This window comes from Cricetulus griseus, chromosome 5, assembly GCF_003668045.3.
Source record: "Cricetulus griseus strain 17A/GY chromosome 5, alternate assembly CriGri-PICRH-1.0, whole genome shotgun sequence".
NCBI classification, from domain to species: Eukaryota; Metazoa; Chordata; class Mammalia; order Rodentia; family Cricetidae; genus Cricetulus; species Cricetulus griseus.
The window spans coordinates 175,085,043-175,108,021 of record NC_048598.1 but is presented as its reverse complement, the minus strand read 5'-3'; the positions used below and the strand labels follow the sequence as shown (position 1 = coordinate 175,108,021).

At 48.4% G+C, this 22,979-nt stretch overlaps 1 protein-coding gene across 1 annotated transcript in view; it reads left to right on the top strand.

The window, feature by feature from the left end:
- Positions 1-22,979, top strand: part of Ptprn2 (protein tyrosine phosphatase receptor type N2) — a 680,302-nt gene that overhangs the window by 560,038 nt on the left and 97,285 nt on the right. The window contains exon 13 of the mRNA XM_027417041.2: positions 22,007-22,201. Within this exon, the coding sequence (XP_027272842.1) occupies positions 22,007-22,201 (195 nt within the window). The remainder of the gene's footprint in view (positions 1-22,006; positions 22,202-22,979) is intronic.

The following is a 22,979-nucleotide window of genomic DNA, read 5'->3' as shown; positions in this document are numbered from 1 at the left end:
AAAACAGGAGGTATAAACTAACATCCCATAATTTTGGAAGTTCCATAGTATATGGTTCATGATTAATGACCTTCTATAATGAAACTATTACTTTGCTCTTAGCAGCAGTGCAAGCCTAGAAATATGTAGAATGGGAATTGGATTTCCTTAATATAAAATATAGGTTAAATCTAAATATACTTAGGAACATAAAACAGCTCACTGATGGCTACTTTTAAGTTAAATCAATTTGCACGCATGAGACTCTTCTCCCGTTTGTCAGATCTCCTGTCTTTTCTAACCACATGGCTGCGCTATATCTAATGTCATCTCAGTAACTCACACATCACAATATATAAAGCAAATACCGTCTGTCCTGTTGTCAAAGTTACCTCAGTGAGCTCTCAAGTTCTCCCAGGGAACACCCAGACTGTCCAGTAGCCACCCTCAGCTGGTCTGAGCTGGCCTCCCCTTGCTTTGTGGCTCTTCTGCCCCTCTGGCCCATGTGACAAGTTGAGAAGAGTTTATCAAGTCCCTGTGCTTAAAAGAGATGAGGAGACAGCTTTTGCTCCCATTTCAAAATTCTTATCATCGTCAGTGAATGAAGAGAGCCTCTGGTTTTCCAAAGCGGGTCACAAGCATGGGCAGGATGATCTTTTTCTTATAAAGAAATGGCAACTTCAGATGCATTGAAGATGGCATTTCAAGCACATAGCACATAGCTTTGCTTCAAAGCCAAAGAAAGACCATGTTTGAAGAAGCAGCCTGGAAAAAAATGTCACATAAACTAGTAAGAGTTTACCCAGGAATTCTATTGAGCAACACCATCAATGCAGTATGTCAGGTCCTCAGGGTCAGGCTAGTGTCAGAGCATAAATAAATTATTACACTAGTCAGTTTCGTGTGTGAGAGACAGAGATTGTACGGACGCAGGTTTTCTAGAAAGCATGGCATCCTTTGATATGCTTTGAAATTCAAGTATAAATTATTGATAGAGCGAAAGGTTGGACTTACATGCAGAAACGAATCATTTTTATAGAAATGTGGGTAGAAAAGAACACGCATACTTATGGCTGAGTTTTGTGATAATTAACAACAACGACAAAAAAAAAACCTCTTCCTGGTGACAGCTCTAATTAATAGTATCTGTAATTAAAATCATGTCCTTGCAGCAAGAAAACTGTTTGAATTTCTTAGAGTGACCTTTTTGCGTTCCTCCCGAGGGCACAGTGGCTAAGTTGATATTGATTTTATAATGAGCTCTGGTTTGTTTCATAAGAAGCTATAATCCCAACAATAAATGAAATGTGTGCTTTTCTCCAATCCAGATTAATAATAATAATAAAACGGTGGGAAACTTTTCCTTCAAAAATATGATCTAGAAAAAAATAGGAAGGGGACATGATTGGGAAAATCTTCTGTTGGGCTTACTTCTGAAGTCATTACTAAGTACCTTTTAGCAAGCTACCTTGGTAAGATGAGGCCTGCTTCCACCCAAGAAGCAGGCTCCTTGGAAGGACCATATCCTGGGCAGTCCTGTTGCTTTGGTTTGGTTTCAGTAATGCAGGGCAAGCCTCAGCACACGGGGATCACGTGGTTGTCAGTTGGGGGGGTTATCTGGGTGCACTGGGGGCTCACAGTTGTTGCTCAAGAAGCAGCTGTGCGGAAGTGTGAAGCCTATGTGAATCAGTCAATGGGCTTTTAATGCTTTGGATTTTTCCATAGCTGTCATTGAGATGACCTTCACGTTTTAAAGTCTTCTTAAAAGTTTTATAAAAAGAAATGCAAACTGTGAGATGGCTCAGCCAGTGAAAGTGCCAAACATGACAAGTAGAATTCAATCCCCAAACACCACACAGCAGAAGGAGAGAACAAATTCCCACAAGTGTCCACTGACCTACACACACACACACACACACACACACACACACACACACAGAGAGAGAGAGAGAGACAGAGAGACAGAGACAGAGAGACAGAGACAGAGAGACAGAGACAGAGAGACAGAGAGACACATGACATGTCCCCTTGATAAATAAATGTAATTAAAAATAGAGCTATAAACATGTAACTATAAATTTCAGAGAAAGGGTCTTCTTGAATTAATATATCGACTACTAAATCTTTGTGTTTCTGTGGATGTACTCCAGTGGTAGATTTAATTGCCAATTCTCTCTCTCTCTCTCTCTCTCTCTCTCTCTCTCTCTCTCTCTCTGTGTGTGTGTGTGTGTGTGTGTGTGTGCGCACACGCGCATGTGAGCGTGTGTTTGGAAAGAAGTATTTCTTCTATATTTGCTTTTTCTGTAATTGAGACTATGAATAGAATTTGTCCCCCGTTTCTTCACTGATCACAGGGACAACTGCACAGTTTGCCACCCTTCTTTCACTTCATGGGGACATGATAGAAAGTAGCTCATTATTTTAAGTGTATAAAGGTGAGAAAGGTTATTGTGTAGGTAGGTTTAAGGTTCCCCAGGCATGGCGGTATCTGACAGTACACTGACTTTGCTCACTAACAGAATAATGTGGTATCACCCTGGAAGCCAAAGAGCTGAGCTCTTACGTGGGGAGAACACAGCACAGGGCACAGGGATTCTGAGAGTGGAGAAAGGGGAGGCAGAGAGGTAAAATACTATGCAGCCTGCATAGCCTCTGGTGGTAACTGTCCCTGCTTAGACAGCACCCAGGTCAGTGTGGTGGGAGGACCTTTCTAAGAGGATCTGGGAGGCCCCTCTTGTGGTTGGCCCTTTTTATGCTACCTTCTGTAGCATAGGGGGCCAAGCTGTGTCCACCACCACCAGCACCAACTGCACACATAAGCGTGGAGATCATGGGATGTATCCTATCCTGGTGTCCATAGTTGCAAATGATCATCTTGAAGTAGCCTCAAACGGTCTGGAGTGTGACTATCTCTAAACACATTCACTTTTTTTTGACCTATGTATTTGTATATATACTTCTCTGTGTGTGTGAGAGAGAGGGAGACAGACAGACAGACAGACAGACAGACAGACAGACAGGCAGGCAGGCAGACAGAGATTGGGGAGACAGACAGATAGACAGAGAGAGACAGGGAGAAAGAGAGAGAGACACAGACAGACAGAGGCAGAGAGAGACAGACAGACAGAGGCAGAGAGAGACAGACAGACAGAGATGAGGGAGGTAGAGAGAGAGAGAGAGAGAGAGAGAGAGAGAGAGAGAGAGAGAGAGAGAGAGAGAATGCCATATGTGTGCAGGAAACTACAGAAGCCAGAAGAAGGTACCAGATTCTCAGGAGCTAGGGCTTTAGGTGGTTTGTGAGCCACCCAAAGTAGGTGCTGGGAACCAAACTTTGGCCCTCTGGAAGAGCAGGGAGCACTCTCAACTTCTGACCTACCTCTCTAGTCTCCTGAAAGCCAAATCTCCCTGGCAGGTTCTTACTTTTGATCTTGTTCAAGGGTCTCAGTCACATCAGATAATTCAGTGAAGCTTAATTTGTTCATGCTTTGAAGTTTTGGGTCTGACAGCTGACATCCACATCCAATGGTCCCTGTGCACGCTCGCAGAACCGTCCTCATTGTTTAGTAAGTGTTGTTTTCCTCCTAAATCCGCAAAACATGCTTGGGTTTAAGATGTCCTTCATGACCTAAGGGAAAAAAAAAGAAAACCCACTTTGTTTACTCCCCCCCCCCACGATGGCTTCATATGCTGTGTGTGTGCATGTGTTTGTGCTTACATGCCTGTATGAACACGTATATGCCCACTCCTTGATAGGCACAAAACCATGATGGTCAGCACCAGGGTACCTCTTTCTTATTCATGCAGGTGTCCTAGTTCTGTGGAAGGTGGTTGGGTAAAAACTGTGCCAAAAATAAGTTGTGAGATGATTAGAAGACATTCTCCCCCTTTTCTCTCTGAGTCCCTTTGAATGCTGCATCCATTTCTTGGGGGCTTTGATCATCTCTGAGCAGCGAGTTTAGTATTCTGCTGGCTCACACTCTCCCTCCCCAACACAGGGGCAGAGACTCCCGCGGAATGTTCGGCAACTTCTCTTTTGATGGTTTATTTCACAATACCCAGCAGGTTTCCTTGTGTATTTGGAGGCCTTTGGAACCAAACCCAGAAGAAAGTGTGCGTGTGTTGGGCTATGGGACCACCTACAAGCAGAGTCACTAAGTGTGCATCGTGGCTGCTGTGGCCCCCATTAGCCAGTGGTTAATAATGTAATGACAGAGCCCTGTGATTGCTGCTCTTTGGGGGAGCTTTGTGCACTTGTGCTGAAGGCCCGCTCACCTCTGCTGAGGAGAGCCGAGTTCCATTGGAGAGGACAGGTGACATGTTGGTTCATCCCCCTATGAATTAGCAGACCCTTCTTTGTCTAGGTGAGTCTTCCGTAACTGGTGTAATCATTAGTTGTGCAAATGGGGGAAAGGACCGGATGTCTCTTAATTAAGCCGGAAACACCAAATTTTCCCCACATGCCCTTCATCCCACCACAGGTTTCAGGAAAGCCTTCTCCATTTGACTTGGCAATGTGTCTTGAGATAGTTGTCCTGGCTTTGTGAATAAACTTTCAGGTTGAAATAATATTTTTGTTCAAATATCCCAGGAGCAAAACCTCTCCTCCTGCTTCAAAATTAGACAGGCACTCTTAACATGTAAATGCTGTTAGGGACAATTCTGTCTGCTGAACAGTCAGCCCTGAGAATTGGAGTGTTTCTATTTTATCTTTGCAAAAGTTCCTGAGTGTGTAGGCAGAATCCTAACCACCTTTTCTTTGCAAGCATCATCTGCGCCTCCAAGCGGGAGAGGGGTTTCCACCTGCTCTTCCAGAGCCTAAAATGTCCTGAAACATTCACCCGGCCGTGCTATAAATTAAACATATGTTAAATGACTGTTTGATCGATCGGTGCTGAATCGCATGCATCTTGAGGTTGGATCATGACCATCCAAGGAAGTATGCCAAAGGGAAGTTTGCCCATCAGTCTGAAGTACCTGAGGCATGCCCGTTGCCTGTGTGCTAAGCTTCTTTGATCAGAACGGCACTGCAAGCTCAGGTCTGAGCATTTTCCCAGAGAGAAGCTGTCTCGAGTCCACTCTTCTTATAAACCGTAAACTTCCAAGCATGCAGTTCCCAAAATCAGTGACTATATGTGTGTTCTGCAGAGGGTGCCTGAGTGAAACGTGCCTCCCCAGTCACAGCCCTTAAAAGGAGACAGGTCCTCCGAGCATACCAAAGTCTGGAGGATGTCCAGAGAAATATGTGAGAAAAGTACAGCACGCGCCAAGGCCACTCCCCCTAGTCAGATGTGACTTAAAATAGCAAGCTGCTTAGTGAGAAACAGAAATAAGAGGGTTTGGTGGTGCTAGTTCATGTGCATCCTGAGGCCTGAGCTGATGGCTTCTATTTCTTGTGGCTTATTAGCAGACCTGGATATATCTTTTCTTTTTTTTTTAAGATTTATTTATTTATTACGTATATACAGTGTTCTGTATGCGTGTGTGCCTGCATGGCAGAAGAGGGCACCAGATCTCATTACAGATGGTTGTGAGCCACCATGTGGTTGCTGGGAATTGAACTCAGGACCTCTGGAAGAGCAGCCATTGCTCTTAACCACTGAGCCATCTCTCCAGTTCCTGGGAAGCTTTGTGTGAGAGATAGGAAAGAACGAAGGGCGTTAACTCATCCTTGCTGTGCCTCAGGTGGCCTTTCTGGACCTTTCTGCTGTTTGATCGTACAGGGCAGGTGGGCGTAGCGTCTCTAAGAAGTGTGAGCCTGCTCTGAAGCATGCCCGGGCTTCTAGGTTACCTTGATAATGTTACTCCTAGAATCAAGAGAAAGTGCCTCTTGCAAAATTGGGAGCTGCCACTGCTCATCCAGGGAGGCCCTTCTGGGGTTCCCTTCCCACAGCTTGTGGTTCTGTTCCCTCCCTCAGCCAGTTCTGCAAATGATGGTCTCAGAATCACTTAAGCAAACAGCTGACCACCCAGTTTGATAGGAGTGCAGCAGAAGACCGTTAGATTACTCAATCTGCATCCCCAGTGGGTAGGGATGGGGATGCTTGGGCGGCTGCTGCCAGGCTAGACATTTGACCACAGGGCTCACATGGTGTCCCTATCCATGACAGCCTTGTCCTATCACCAAAGTTCTTTCCTAGTAGGACGTCCTCCAGGAGATAGAGAATAGGGACACTCCTCACCTCTTGACTTTCTACTGTTTGGAGATGAGAAGTTAGGCACAGCAAACATCTAGGTGGGGCATGGTGTGATACTAGCAGATACTCTGGTAGACCCAAGGGTCCCTCGTGGCCAGCTTACCAATGTAAGAGGGTCATGGAGGGACAGAGGCCAGGATATGGGCAAGGAATTTTTGGTGTCTTGAGATGCCTGAGGTCAGGCATGTTAGGCAGGAAGGCAAGAATCATGGGTCCACTTCAGGCTGGTGCAGGGGAGAGGACTCCCACTTGTGTCCACAGCTTGCAAGCCATAGAAAGAGCAGTACTTACGTGGGGTTCTCATTTTCAGTGACCAGAGGAGAATAACCATGCTATCTGTCCCCTTAACTGTCAGGCTGTTTCCTCTGTCTGTTTTACCCCTTTCTACATTGTTCACTATGTACATTTCTTTCCTTCTCATTACTTGAACTCATAGCCAAAAGTGACTCTGGGCTTTATGAAGTGTGTGCTGGTGGGTGATGGAGCCCTGCCACACACCTCTCCATTTTGCTACGTGTTTTCCCATAGATGGGAGTCCTTTGGCCTTGGACCCTGATTAAGAGAGTGGGATGCACTTTTCAAACCAAGACTCAGGGGTTCAACCTGCCAAGAAAGCACATACTAGGAGCAGCAGGGATGACCAGGCAGCTTCCACAGAGAAGGGAGGTGCTTCTTGAATGTAGCTCAAGAGGCTAAGATATGATTGCCCTGAGTCTAGGGCCTTGAGATAGTGTTGGGTGCCGGTCAGCCTTAAGGATCTGTGGAGACACACCCTTCAGTGTCTGTCAAGGTCACGCCAAGGTGAGGATACCTGGGTAGGAAATATAAGTGAGGAGAGTCCTACTGTCGTTAGCAGCTGTCAGTTCTCTAGGGTAGAACTCTGAAGGAGTGACAGAAGTCAAGAGGTGGGTTTAGCTGGGGTTTAAAAAGGAACAGCAGGAATGTGGAGACAACACATCTCAAGCAGGGCACTAGGAGGGGCAAGCACGGAAAGAGAGTGTGGGCATGCAGCCTACCAGAAAGCAGACAGACCCACGCAGCACGGCTGGACTTCCTCCAGGACAGAAGAGTCTCCTAGCCTGGGCAAGAGGCTCCTTGGCCCATATTCAGCCAGCCTGGTACCTCCCTTGTGCTGCTACGATGGCTCTCCTGTCTGTTGCACTGATCTCTGGGAAGCCCTTGAAACAGGAGCCCTTTCCTTCTCTGCTCTGGGCTCTTTTCTCTCCAGCCCTAGGTAGTAGCTTCACTGGTTGCCAGGTTCTGTCCTAAGCCCCTGTCTGTATGGGGACACCCCAGGAGCCCCGGATGACCTCAAGACCTTGGATTTGCAGAGTTTAGAACAAGACCAGAAAGCTTATTTCTTCTAGCAGCAGAAGATTCCAGGCCAATGGGGACTTGCTGAACTGGGTTTCTCAGGAAAGTGGCATCAGACCATTTGTGAAGGGTATCAGTGTTGTGCACCTGGTAGGGATGAGCTCAGGGAAGCCAGGCAAAGTGTGTGAGGACTTGGAGAATATAAGAACCTGGGATTGTCCCAGGAGAAATGAGGAGGCCACAAGAAAGAAGTCTCCTTTGGCCTCAAGGCATAAGTTTGAGGAAAGCAGAGAGCGACAGGTGCACAGTGATCCCTACCAGGAGAAGCTTGTGGTTGTCTTTTCTCCATGTAGGTCTGGGATGATCCTCTTCCCCTACCTTCCATATCCCTCCTTCTTCCCCTCCCTCCCCTCCCCCTCCCTCCCTCTTTCCCTCCTTCCCTTCCTTTCTAAAACCCTACCTTTACTTTGATGCCCAAAATGTTCAGTTTCTGCTTGGGAAAATTACTGGCAATCAAGGAGGTAAGTGTCGGGAGTTGTTTATACAAACACAAAAGAAGCCACTGCAGAGGGAGGTGTAAACTAGCAGTCTTTCAAGATCTTTTCTGAGACAACATCACATAGCCCAGACTCACCTTGAACTCAGCTCCCTCTCCTGTCTCTGCCTCCCAAATGTGTCCGGGTTTCAGGTGTGCACCACAATAGATGGTTTATGTGTTACTAGATTGAAACCTGGGCTTTTGTGCATGTTTAGTGGCTTGGTTTACTCTTTACTGCCAAAATAAAACACCATAACCAAAAGTCAGTCGGGGACAAAAGGGTTCATTTAGCTTACAATTCAACAGCACAGTCCTTCATGAAGGGAAGCCAGGGCAGAAACTCAAGCAGGAACCTGGAGGCAGGACTGAAGCAGAAGCCATGGAGGGCACTGCTGACAAGCGGGCTTCTCTCTTGCTCAGTTGGCTTTCTCATTCAACCCAGGGCCACCAGCCCAGGGGTAGCACCACCCACAGTGAGCTGCCCCCCCCCACATCAATCATAAATCAAGTAAATGACCTACAGACTCTCCTACAGGCCAACCCGATGGAGGCATTTTCTCAGCTGAGGCTCATCTTCCCAGAAAAATGCTAGCTTGTTCAAGCTGACAAAAAAATTTAACCAGGACTATGCAAAGCAAGTACTCCACCCATTTCTGAACTACATCCCCAGCTCATGTGATCTATTTTAGCAACCAGCAAAATTAAGTGTCTGGATGTAAGGCTGTATGTATCAATGCATACAGTTATTAGTTATAATTGATTATAGTCACATTAGAAAGTAAAGGTGAATGTCTTAAAATCCAGGCCCCCCAACCCCATGGTGTTTGAAGAATACACTGTGACTCTCTGACATCTCATACAAGACCAATCAGAAAAGTTTATACCTAATATGTGTGTAAGGTGACAGTCGCGCCAACTATAAGGGAACATGAATCTGTTGAGGATAGCCAGAAGTCTGACTCTTTTCTTTTTTAATATAGTTAAAAGTTGCTGTCATTTTTACCTCCCCCCCAACCTGCCCCGCCAAATACAGTGAAGCAGAATAAATTTACGTGAAGAAGCTCCCACAGAAAACCATTGTACGGGCTCTTAAAATAGACTGAAGCCAGAAATCATGTGTCCTGAAGCCAAGCTACGTAGTCTATGTGGGAAAGTACTGGGCAAGCCAGCCCAGTGCCCTACCTACACCAAAACAGAAAGGTTTTCAGTAGGAGGAAATAAAATAGAGATTCATAAGTAAATCAAGGTAGTCAACTGAGATGGAAATTCTTGCTTTGTCGATTTCTGTGCTATTCTTCTCCTCTGCCTGACTCAATGGAGAATAAATACACCAAGTGACTCCCAAGAATCAGAGGAACTATCCACTGCTCCTGGAGCTGCTGCTTGGGGCCCTGAGGTGGTGCCTGCCTCTGGCTCCCTGTCTCCATCACCCTTGCCTTCCTGGTCCCAGTTCCATGACTCCAGTTGACTCCCAGTGAAGCAGATCTGTGCTGCCGTGGGAAGGTGATCTTGCCAGCAGTTGTCCCAGGCTAGTCTCCTTGTGGGTTCCTTCACTCACTCTGAACAAGTTGGACCCCAGCCGCTGCCCCCCACAAGTTTCCCTCCCACAGAGGAGCAGACTCCATCCCTGGGGTGCAGAACGACCTCAGCAGTGTCATAGATGTGAAACCCTGGGCAGGGACTTGTATACAGCCACCTGAACCCTGGGGCACTCCAGCTTCAGCACTGCTCACAGGGGGGTTTGTCTGCATTGGTGGAGGAGGAGGAAGAGGGGGAAGGGTGATGCCCCCCGCCATGACGTGAGGGTCTCGGTCTCGGGTCTTGGGTCTCGGAGCAGCTGCTTCAGCACCACCCCCCTCCATGGCCCTGCCCTTTGGCTTAATTAAGCAGCAGCAGAATGGAAGCCTGAATACCTTTTGTGTCCTGGGCCCCTCTTCTCCCAGTCTCAAACCCTCCTGTGCTCTTTTCCTCTGAGTCTTTGTTCTGGACGTCCCCCCCCCCCCAGGAGGCCCTGCTTCTCTTCTCGAGCCCACCATCCCCATCTGTCAGCTCTCTGCAAGCTCGGACCCCATTCTGGCCCCGGGGGACTAACCCCATCTGAACACCAGGCTGACTCCTGTGGTTTGCTCCCCTACACACACACACACACACACACACACACACACACACACACACACACACACACACACACACACACACACACACACACACACACCCTTCCCATTCGTAGTCACACACTGGTATAGTGGCCACTCTTCCTCTCTGACCTGCCCTCCCTCCAGAGGGGGTGGGGGGGTGGGCGTTGAGGCCAGCCTGGGTTTCCCAGAGGGTGGCATCTGCACAGTCTGCAGCTCACAGCAGGGGGCCGGTAGGTGATCAATGAAAACCAATCGATACAGCGAACCCAGATATTGAAGAGCCGCTGTGCAGGGAGGCCATTTCCAACTCTGGAAAACCGCCACCACTGTGTGTGACTCCTGAAGACTGAGTGTGTGGGAAGTCTTCTGTAGATGTTGCTGGTGAAGATGGTATTGGTGACGAATGATGCCTTTTGCTAAAAGGAATGCTAGGAAGATGGGGAGAAGTTCTTGTGGAAAGCATGTGTCCCCAGCCTCACTCTGTGTCACACTGGGCTGCCCACAAAAGACAGATGATTGATTTCTTACTGACTTGGCTATTTCAAATTGTCTGAATATGAAACTGAGCCCTGAATGCCCATGGAGGCTGCCAAGGCCGGCTTCACTTGCTGAGATCCTGAGGGCTCTGGGAACTCAGAATTGACTACTTTCTCCCTGCTCCCTAGGAGGGGAAGGCACTTGAAACTTCCTTGTGTGGGGAGCTCTCAGATGTTGGAGACGGGTTTTATTTTCCTGTCCTGTGAGTGTTGCTTAGCGCCCCCTTCCCCCCTGTAATGCCCAGAGGAGTCCCAGCATGACACATTCAATGTCCCAACCTCCATCTGAATATCCCACTTGCAGGTGAAGCAACTTCATACAGAAGAAGCCCATCTTAGCCTCGGGTTATGAAAGAGTGAATGTGCTAGTTAAGTTGTTTTCGACAAACGTTTTTATTTTTACAACTCCTCGGGAGAAATGCAGAGGAAATCTTGAAGGAGAAGGGATGGCTGTGGTTGAGCTCTGGGGCATGTCTGGCAGTAGTAACTTCTGGAAGCTGCTGACATGCAGAATTGTTTCAAACCCTCACCTTCTCTGGGCACTGGGCTGCCTGCAGGTCAGAAGAGACACGTGCTTGCTTGCTTGTGCAACCTGGTACTTTGAAGTAGGGCAGGAGATTGCACTCCCAGTTTCTTTCCAGGGCCGTGGAGAGCCAAGTCATCTCATTTATCAGACAGGAAGCTGGGGTCTCTGCTGACAGGGCTCGATTCCCATTCCCAGTGGTGGCTCTTTCAAAGACTCACACTACTCCCTGGTTTGGGTGTCCAGGACCCCCCAAAGTATGCCGGCATGTTGCCTGGGTGCCCCCAGCAAGTTATCTTTTGAAGCCCTGATTGTGTGGTCCCTCCACCCTGGGGACAGAACACAGGCAGGAATGACCTTGTCATTGGTTTGGGAGGCAGGCTGGACTGAGAGAGCCTAGGCATGGTCCCACTATGGCTGGCTGTGATGTGTGCTCAGAAGAACACGGGGTTGCTGGGATACTGGCAGCAGGGATTTTGTCTTTCTGTTGTTAGCCTCAGATGCGGCTGAGACGGTTCCAGACGGAGAGAAGCATTGAAAGCTATCTTTCTCTTCCATCAGTTAGAATGTGTCTGTCTCTAAGTTTTATTTTGAGAAAACATCTTGTAAGATGAGGAACATTACTCAGTACCACTCGCTGAATAAACACTGCTTATCCCAGCACCATTTTTTTGCTTAGTCACAGAGCCATTGAAGCAAGGCAGGCAGGCACCTTAGATCACACAGCTGTGTGCATACTGCCACAGAGCTCTGACAGCACAGGGAATCCCAGGAGGCCTGGCAGGAAGCAGTCTAGAGCCTGCAGCCTCCTGAGCTGCGGCTGTCCTGCTGACCTCAGAGCCCAGCTCAGGAGTGGCTCTGAATAAAGCTGTCCTCCTGCTGTGTGGGTATGCCAGCATGCGCCCACGTGGGAGTATGAAAGCTCACATGTATATATTGGGCACCTTGAAGCCGAGAACTTCAGAAGAGATCATTGGAGGTGCTGGAACCACATCACCTGGAAGGCAATGGCTAGGTGGCCAGGAAGCACCATTTCTAGGGAGAATGGGTCTGTCCCAAGTAGGGAGCAAGTGACACTCGGGGGCCTGGTTTTGCTTTGAACTTTGAGTAGGGAAGGTGATGGTGGCTCACTGTATCTACAGTGTTCATCAGAGAGATTTTTTGGGAGTGTCCATTTGAAGTACCCAGCCTCACTTAGGACCCAGAGTTCTCTCCCGTAACATTTAGTTCAGGATGACATAAAGGCCACCAAGATGAAATTGTGCTCTGAATGAGGAGGTGTAAGTAAACAAGGAGCCCCCATCGGGTGTTCTTTCTCATCCTGAAAGACAGCGCCTCCCTGAGCGTCTTTGCATGCTTTGTGAATGTCATGTTGAATGTAGAACATTGTTAATTTTAAACACGCCTTCTCCTGGCTATTTGTATTACAAAAGCATTACGCTTTCAAACTGGAAAGCAGGGATGAGAATAAACTAAAAGACACCTAAAACTTGCCAAAGGACAGTGTCTCCCTGCCTGGATCCAGCCTGGCTTCTGCCTCTTTAGGCAGGGACAACCCCATGGGTTGGGAGAGCATGGGGCTCTTCTCCACCATTTGGGTCTAGCAGGTGCCAGGGGACATGTTGTGCCCACCGCCCTAGCCCTTGCTCAGGAGACCAGCCGCCCCCCCCAGGGCCACTGGGTTCAGGGCGGCCTCCTAGGGTTGTATCCAGCCTGCAGAGTAATTGGCCTTTCTCCCGCCCAGCACATCATAATGAACCATTTTCCCTCTGTGCTTTTGTGTGTTTCTTCCTTACTTTTGTCCAGTTACTACTAATTATGCTCTGCCAATAACCCTAAAAATCCCAGGCGGCCTTTGTGTGCACACTCCGTCAGGCACAGCTTTGTGCCGATTGTTCCTCGAAAGGTGCGGGAGCGTTCCCCAGCCTTTGTAGTCCTGGTCTTTTGCTGGAATTTGAGAGTGACAGGTCTTTTCTCTGGGAGTGATTCCCGCTCTGTAATTTTCCCCGTCAGACGCAGAGCTGAGAAATGAGGCATTTGCTTATTGTGTGTATGGATGAATTTCTGCCCCCAGAATTCTATTCAACTTATTTTGCAAATTGTGCTATAAAGAAGTCTAAAATACTTGGAGGACCCTGCAGAACCCTCCCAGGGCCTGAGCTCAGCAAGGAGCAGAAGCAAATGGTTGCACAGCAAGAGACAATGATGGTTTCACAAGGCATGTGTGCATCTTTGTAAGCTGAGTCTGTGTCCTTATGCCCCCAGGGACCTGTTCTGGGTGGCATAAGCTTTCCAGTCTGAAGCTGATGCAGACTGTGGGGATTCTGCCCAGGCTGTTCTAGAGACACAACCTCAAGGTCTCTGAGCCTGTGCATAGGCCACACAAGACACAGGTGGCAGTGTTTGGGGCCAGTGCCCTGGGCTTGCACACTGGCCTCTCAAGTGGGCTCTGGATATGATGAAAATACTACTGTACCCCAAAGATCAGTGTTTCACATTTCCTCAAGGAGAGATTGCAGGCTGTAGACCTTCTGTGTCTTAGCTTTCTTAGCAAGCCATATGACACAAGGCTATCTTAAAACAGCGCAGCTCACACTGCTATGGTTTAGTGACAACAGTATTAAATGCTAGGAGGTGTGCCAGCAGGGGCAGGGTTGGAGGCACAGCTCCAGGTTGAGGAGTTCCCTTAATATTTCAGGAACTTCGTGTAAAACCAGATACTTGGATTTTCTGCAGAAAATAAGTTTAGGATGAGTGTATGGAGCAGAAACGGAGCTTTAAAAAGACTTGTTTTTTTCAATTATAAGTTTTTTTTTTTATGTGTGTGTGTGTTTGCCTGCATTTATGTGTGTGTACCACCTGCAAGCCTGGTGCTCTCAGAGGCCAGAATAGGGAGCTGGATCCTTTAGAGCAGGCCTGACAGGTGAGGGGGGGGCGAGCTTCCTTGGGGATGCAGGGAACCACACCCAGGACTTGGGCAAGTGTGGCAGATGCTTTTAACCGCCAAGCCATCTCTCTAGCCCCTATGTTGAAAGATGTTGTTTTAAAAACAAATTTTTCACAGGAGGAAAAAGACACTCAGGAAGATAGCGAGGGACATCTGAGAGCATGGGTGTGAGCTTCTCTGGCCTCAGGAGTTACATCTCCCAGGTTTGATAAGGAATCTAAAAGAGATCACAGGGTCATAGGGTCATAGGGTGGTTCTTTTGCTTTGGGTAAGATGCCCTGAAGAAATTGTTTGTTTGTTTTTTCTTTTACAGTTTTTTTGTTGTTGTTTTCTGATTCTTAGAAAATTATCTAGGAAGGGAGTAAAGCCACACTTGAAGGTCATACAGACCTCCACCTTAGGCACAATTGATTACTATTTTAGCAAACAGGCTCTGTGGAAAAGTGCTACTCTGTCAGCAGTCTTCACAGCAGATGTTACTCAGGTTGGAAGCCTTGACTTATTACCTGGTGAGAGGCTCCAGCCATATCCTCTTCTTCCTAAATACCTGGAACTTTCTTGACTTTGTGAGGATTATGGAACAATTATACACAATTGTTATGGACAGTCCTAATTGTTATGGCTCTGCCTGAGAATGGGGAGAGGGGAGTAATAACCTTGGTAAATAGAGAGGTTAGATGTCGAAACAGGTGTGCCGAGGGTGGCTCTGGTGCCTTGGTCCGGTAGGGACAGCAGTTGTGGGTATTTGGCTTCATGCAATTGCAGTGTCCTGCCTTTCTGAGGGCCTCCAGACAGTCAATTCCCTCAGCTGGTGGTGCTGCCTTCCCTTGTGTCTGAGAAGAGCTGCCCTTGACTGAATGTTGAGCAGGCACCAAGCTGTGTTCTGTAGCTCACAGGCATTAACTTAGATTCCTTCCAGGAGGAGTTCTGTTATTGCCCCACTTCACAGAGATTTAGAGAACTTATGCATTGTCACCCAGATGTAAGCAGCAGAGCAGAGACTCACACCTAGGCAGTTTGGCTCTAGAGCCTTGTCCTAAGCCACCATGGGCACACTGCACTGAGAGCGTCAATCTTGGCTCTACCTCGGGCCAGTCTCTCCCCAGGAACAGATTCTACTCCCTCCCTGTAGTCTCTGAGATGCTTGCTTCCCAAGAGCAGAAGCAAGTCACGGTCACTGACAGCTGTCACCTTGGGAACCGCACGCAAAAGTCACACCCTTCTGCCATGGCTGTCCTTGTACCTTCCCCATTAGGACCTGGACACGTCTTTCACCTAACTTCCTTGACAGTTTTCTCAACATATGAGAGGCCAAAAACCTGGAGCCCAGGAGCCCTGAACCAACTGACCTTTCCAGAAAGACACAGAGAAAGCAGCCTGCTCCAGACATGAATCCTGCAGGGCCTGCTCGACACAGAGCTGAACCCATCCTAGAAAGACATGGAGCCCATTTCCTGAAAATGTCTTGTGACACAGTGTTCCCCTTGGCTGCCTGGGAATATGTTTTACTTTATGTACTGAGGCTTTTCCTTGTTGTAGAAGAATAAATTGGATGAAAAACAGATGACAGACAGACATAGGCACACTCTCCCTTGTTGAGCTCCAGCTGTCTGGGCAGGTATAGTACAAGCTGTCTGTTCCTATTCTCGGTGTGTACAGGAACGCTGACTGAAAGGAATTCTGTGGGCTGCTCTTGACCCTACAGAAGCATCCGGTGCCCAGAGCATCCTGTTTGTTAAGTGGACTTCTCTCAGTCCTGAGCGATCAGCCACCTGTTGGCTGCTGAGTCACGAGCTGCCAAGAAGCGGCTGTCTTCTTGGTGAACTCCAGGCTGTACTGACAGCCCTGGGCTGTTTTCACTGCAGTGATGTCACAGATCAGGGATGACATCTTTGGTAATTACTAGCCTTTGTCCAAAATTTGCATGTATTAAGGAATCTTTTCCTTTCAAATTAGGGTGGGTAGATACCAGCTTGCCACCCATCCAAGATCAGACCCATTTGCCAAACCCCTCCTGTATGCACAGCAGAGCCTGTGACCCCAGGTGATGTCCTGGGGTTGTCAAGGAGGTAGATGCTATGGTTTCTGGGCCAATGCCTTTCTTAGCTAATGTTTCGGGCATGCCTGTATACCTCCATTCTCCTTTAGGACATTTATAGCATTAACCTGGGGCTCTCTATTCAGGGGACAATATGCTGCCAAAATTATTGATGAGGAGAATTCCCAAACATAGTCAGGCAGTCTCCAGGCTCCCTTCAAGCATGTCCATGCTGCTTAGTTAGCATCACCAATTATCTTCTGCTCGGGGAAAACTGTCTCCCTTCCCAGCTCTGCCTGGATACACTTCTCAGAGCATAACCAGCAGGGCACGGGTGATACCCATGCACGCTTGTCACTTGCTCATAGGTGCCCCCAGTGTGCATGGCATAGCCCACCACTGCCGCCACCACATGAGAAATGGAGGTGATACGAACCAGGGAGCACTCTGGTCACCTGCAGTGCCTGCAGGATGGCTACGAAGGCTGTGGCTTCCATTCCCACACTGTAAACGTCAGTGCTCACTCAGCCTTTCCTCCCTGCCTGTAGGCAAGGAAACCCTGCCACCGTTAGTCACTCCGTGTGTAGACTCACCCTCTCAGCTGCGGACAGGGCTCTTAAGAGGAAGGACGAAGCGGCACACACAGGCCGCTTGTGCCCACTTTCCGGTTCCAGGAGGGAACATGGAAGTATTTACACCTCAACTAGACCAGCAGCTTGGGTCTGCCATGTTGCCAGACCCATAGACCTGGGATAGGACTTTAAAAGCCACAAAGAGGACTGAAATGAGTCAGCTGGCACAGTTCTTGCCAAATCAGCATGAGAACATGAGTGTGTGGATCTCGAGCAACTCTACAGAGTCAGGCATGGTGATGCATAGATGGATTAACAGAACAAAGGGAAAAGAGGATCCTTGCGGCTCAATAGCTGGGTAGCTAGTTCTGCCAATTCGACAAGCTCTGGTTTTAATGTGAGACATCCTATCTCAAAAAATAAGGTGGACTCAGTCCTGATGATTTTTAATCCTAGCAGTAGGGAGGCAGAGACAGGTGAATCTCTGCAAGTTCCTGACCAGCCAGGGATACCTAGTAAGAACCTATCTTAGAGAGAGAGAGAGAGAGAGAGAGAGAGAGAGAGAGAGAGAGAGAGAGAGAGAGGACACTGACACTGACATTGACCTTGACCTCTGGCATATGCACACACACACACACACACACACACACAAGTAATGTTACACACACACACAAGTAACATTTACACACACACACACACACATATATGTCACACATGGACACACACACACACACATCACACATGGACACACAAGCCTGAGTAGCAGGCTACATCATTTCTATTGTGATGGAAAATACAGACTTTCTCCTTTAAAAAGCTAGTTTCGAAGTACAGTACAGGGAAAAGGCAAAATATAGCCTTTGTGCTATTAATTTAGAAACCATGGCCAACCCAAAGGACAAGGCATTAGGCCAATTCCTGGCTTCCTCCTGATGGAATCAAGACATCCAGGCATCACTGTCCACAGTGGTCTACAGAAGAAGTGATGTAGGATGCAGTTCTATACAGGCTGGTAATGAACACCTGGAGACTGAGATGCCCAGAACCCCTCTACCAACTGACTGGTAGATTCATTGAGACCTATACATACACACACACACACACACACACGCACGCACGCACGCACGCACGCACGCACGCACGCACGCACGCACGCACGCACGCACGCACGCACGCACGCATGCACGCACGCACGCGCGCACACACACACACACACACACACACACCCCATAAGTACATCAGACAGTTGGGGGAAAGCCAGTGTTGAGGAGGGAAAGCTTCTCAAATAAAGCTATGGAGAGAGATCTGCTTCTGCCCCATTCAGAGAAACATTAGATGTTGCCGCGGCTTCCTGCTTAATAGTCCCAGGGCCTGCACAGCACAGGGTGTCCGTAGTCCAGGCTTCATCCTGAATGTGTTTGTTACATCACTGATAGAGGCTGTCACCGCCACCTGCTAAATCTTTACAGCACGGCAGTCTCACAGGCTGGCCGCCACAGGTTCCCAGGTCTCAGACTGGAAAGTCTGGGAAGATGACACAAGAGGGAAAACCACTATGGCCGGGTACAACAGATCCAGGCTTCCTGGTCCTGGGTCAGGCTGTAGTGCTAGGTTTGGGCAGTGTGCAACCAAGAGAATGATCATGGTATAACACATGACGCAAAAATGTCCAAGGTGCCATTTGGGACCATGAAGTCCCTGCTTGGGCCAGATAAGGTTTTAGGCACAATGACCTCCCTCTAGCTAGATAGAAGTATTTCCAAAAGGTCACAGTCACCCCCTGGAGGCATTTCTACGCTGACAAGCAAGAGAGGCCATGTGGTAGACACCAGGATTTCCACAGAGGTAGAGAGCTGGGCAGCTTATTCCTAAGGGCGTGTGAGCCATGAAGAGGCAGATGCATCAGATAGCTTAAGTGAAGATTCAAATGTGTCTGTGGGCAGGGCACCATCAGGGAAGAATGGAGAGCCACATTCCTTCACCTCTGCTGCTGTATGCTGAGCCAGTTCAGCATGGAAACCCTCACCCAGGACCCAACCTGAAACCTGCAGTTAGTGTCTCCTCCACAGGAGCTGTTAGGCAGGGGTGGGCCCCTCCTACTGGCCCCAGTGCCATGCTTCCCAGGAAGGCCCAGCGTGTGATCTTAGCAGCATTTCTTTACATCTTTGACCAGCTCTGAATGTACCGTGAGCTTCTGGGAGGTCAGATCTGGGGTTCTCTTCCAAGTGATGAACAAGCAAACTATGACAGCACTGGGCTGTGCCAGACACGTCCTTGGGAGTCTATAATTTTTGTTTGTTTTGAGACAAGGTCTTACTACGGCTGGCTCTGTAGGGCCTCGACAACCTTTTGCCTCAGCCTCCTTAGTGCTGAGATTAGAAGTGTGCTATTGTGCCCAGCTATTTAACCCTCCACACCTGTGAGGTTGGTACTGTTGTCACGTTTCACAAATAAGGAAACTGAGCCACGGAGTGGTGAGACAGTGTGCTCACATTCATACAGACAGGGCTGAAGCCAGGATTATAAAGTCCGGCACTCTTGCTCTAAGCGCTGTGAATTAATGTACACATGGATATTCGTCCTAGAAGTCAAGGGGACAGACAAATAGATCCTGAAGCCTTCTGCTCTCTTCTGGATCCTTGTCCTTCTACATCTCGGATATCCTGGCTGTCTCTATAGCCTCAGGGCAGCTCTGTGGAAATGCTAACCCTCTCTGGCTCACCCACAGACTCGTGAAAACAATATGAACCCAGGAGAGCCCTACCAGGTGCCTCCATGGCTACACCAGTGGAAGCCAGCAGCTGCTTGGATCCCCAAGACATGGCCCCATGTATCTCCTGATTCCCTTCCAAGGCTTCATTCACACACACCATCACCCTCAGCCCACCACCTACTCACCAGCTACACCCTGTCTTGGAGACAGCCAGACTTCATCCCTTCCTGGAAGTTCAGGGTTTTCACTTCTGATCCTCCTGCCTCCACCAGTGCTGAGCTCTCAGGTAGGATACCACACCAGGTTTATGTCGTACTAAGGAGAAGACATGCATGTTTCATGAGTGCTGGGCAAGCAGTCGACCCACTGAGCTAGAGCCCTAGAGCACTATTTTTTTATATTTATTTATTTATTTATTTATTTATTTATTTATTTATTGGTTTTTCAAGACAAGGGTTTCTCTGTGTAGCTTTGAAACCTGTCCTGGCACTCGCTCTGTAGACCAGGCTGGCCTCAAACTCACAGAGATCCGCCTGCCTCTGCCTCCCTAGTGCTGGGATTAAAGGCGTGCGCCACCAACGCCCGACCCTAGAGGACTATTTTAACATTCACTTCAGCCGTGTATGCTCAGCCCTGCTGGCTGATGTCAGAGGGGCTTTCTCTGTGGCACACACTGTACTAAGTAAGCAATTTTATATGCACGAACTTTTAATCTTTCATGACAACTACCATCCTGTTTTGAAGGGAAGAAACCAGGGTTGGGGTTTTAAACGGCTTGCCCAAGTTCACATACAGCATATGTGTCCCAGCCAAGATTCCATCCAAGAATGGCATCCTCCAGGGACACTTACTCCCTTCCGGACTCCCTTTCCATTCACTGTGTAGGTCTGTGGCCAGCATGACTTCCTGCATCCTTCCCCCAGGCTTGTGCTGGGGACACACAGAACCTCAGCCACAGCTATGTTCTGCAGAACCTCCTCCTAGTGTCCTTTTCCAGAACCCAGTGGTGTTCTTCTGTGAGCATGAAGTGAGCAAGGTGTGCAAGCGCTAAGGTTGGTGGCCTGCACCATTGGCTTGAGAAGAGCCCTTGTGGGGAACATGGGGCTTTGTTGATCGTTCTGCTGTGTTTTTGAGCTTGTTGGAAGATTAGCTGATCTCCTTCCTTCCTTCCTTCCTTCCTTCCTTCCTTCCTTCCTTCCTTCCTTCCTTCCTTCCTTCCTTCCCCTTTTCCTTTCTCTTTGTAAAGAGGAATCCATAATTTAAAAACTCTCTAAGGCAACAAGCATATAGAAAGATAAATAGAGAAAAGGGAGTGTCAAGGCCAGGCTGGTCCTGTTGCCCCTCGTGTCAGAGGCCTCCTACGCTCTTCAGGTCTCATTTTCTGGGGTTTGCCTTACCCTCTCATCATGTCCAGGGTACACATGATGATCTCCATTGTCTCAGTAGCTTTCAAGTCTCAAGGCTTATGTGGGCCACCAGCCCCAGATGAGGTCCCCTGAGGTAGCTTGGGGGTTGAACTGCCTTATGGAACCCTGGTGGAGAGAAGCCAGGGCATGTCTGTCTGTCTGCTGTAGAGACCTGAGCAGATGGGGGAAAGTCTATGCATTTCTGTCTGAAGCCAGAGATAACAGTGACCCAGGATAAAGGAGATGAAACCATGGCCTTGGTCTCCAACCTTCTGTCACTGCCTTGGGTAGCTAAACAGGCCATTGGTTCCTACTGTTGGCAAGGGCATGGTTCTTTTTCCCTGCTGTTCTGTGGGGCTCAGCTTTACTTTCCCATCTCCTCTTGGTGAGATTTCATTTTGGTGACTCGAGTCACGGTTTCATCTTTTAAGGATGCAGTGGGCCTCATTTTTGTCTTAACTCTGAGAATTTTCCAGAATGGGTTCTTGTCAGCCAGAAGGGAGGAGTCGTAGGATAAGGCCAAAGTTCAAATGTTGGTTCCAAGGGGTCATGCTGCCAAGATCCCAGGATCCTCACTTTTGTCAGAATGGGAGTTGTTTGGGGTGGGGGGATAAATTGATAGACTGAGGATGTCTCCACCTTGTAGTAGACTCCCCCATGTGACCTGTGTTCTAATGAGAAAGGAAAGAAACTCACTCCATCTATCTGTTTCATTGTTCTTGACTAGAATAAGACAAAAAACGAAACAAAACAAACAAACAAAAACACTGCTTTCGAGATTGTAGTGATGGGGGTTGTGTCTGCTCATGGGTACACATGTGTATGTGTGTATATAGGTGTGCACTTACACACTTGTTCTTTGAGCCTACTTGCTTCATGTCTTGTAGATCTCAGGGGGAGGCATAAGGAAGGTGCCCCACAACACACTAATGGTTTCAGAATCCTTTTGGCTGTCTAGTGGCCAAGAGCATGAATTCTCACTAGAGTGAGCCTTGACTATGATTGAGTGGGTTGATGAAAAGAGGATGGGCCTGCAGTTCTGTGGAAGAACTAAGTAGGTTTCCCCGGAGCCTGCTAACCCCCAACTCTGCTGCTGGCTGTCTTGCAGGAGCTATGCCGCCAGCGTATGTCTGTCCGGCCACAGGATCGCCCTGAGGGACCACACACATCACGCATCAACAGTGTCTCTTCCCAGTTCAGTGATGGGCCAATGCCTAGTCCTTCGGCTCGGAGCAGCACTTCGTCCTGGTCTGAGGAGCCGGTCCAGTCTAACATGGACATCTCTACTGGCCACATGATTCTGGTAAGGCTCACAACCTCTGATCTGAATTCTGTGAAGGAATGACAGGTGGTGGCAGGGTGAGTGTGTTCTACCTGTGTCCCTCTGTCAATTGCTTCCTGACCTTGGAACTTGCTGGTATCCCCCTCTGTGAGTCGTGAATAGAAACGCGGGGTGTGTCCATCGCTGAACTCTTTCTGTCCTGTTTAGAGCACACATGGGCACATGCGGGCATGCTCCCTTGGACTTGAGATGTAGTGCGGGAACACATGCCTTTTAGTGATAGCTGTGTGCGCCACTCTTGTTGCATTGTGACTAACAGTAAGTAAATGGTTGTTAGTTTTTTCCTTCACCCTGTTTCCAGTTCAACAAGTGCTGCCTAAAAAAAAAAATCAACAAAATTTTGCATTCATGGGCACTGCAAAATTGAAGCTGAGGAGGCAGGCAGAGGTATGAGCGATCTACAGTCTGCCACCAGAGCTTTTTGAGGCACATTTGCACTTCTCAGCAGGGCCATGACTTTCCCTGGCACATTTGGGCAGGGGGGCAGGGGAGTGACTAAGGCTAGAGAGGCTGTGTTGCCTCATGGTATATTATTAATGTCCAGTTTCATTAGAAGAGATGTTTGTAACTCAGTTTTTCAGGCTCCCCGTTGGCCATCTTAGCAGTAGGCACCTTCCTGTTGCAGGAATGTGAAACAAGAACACCCACCATGCGCCCATGTTATTTTTTACCTGGGGATGGGGCATCTGCCAGCCTGAGGCACAGTCCAGTTCCCTGCTTTGGAAGCAACTGCTACGAT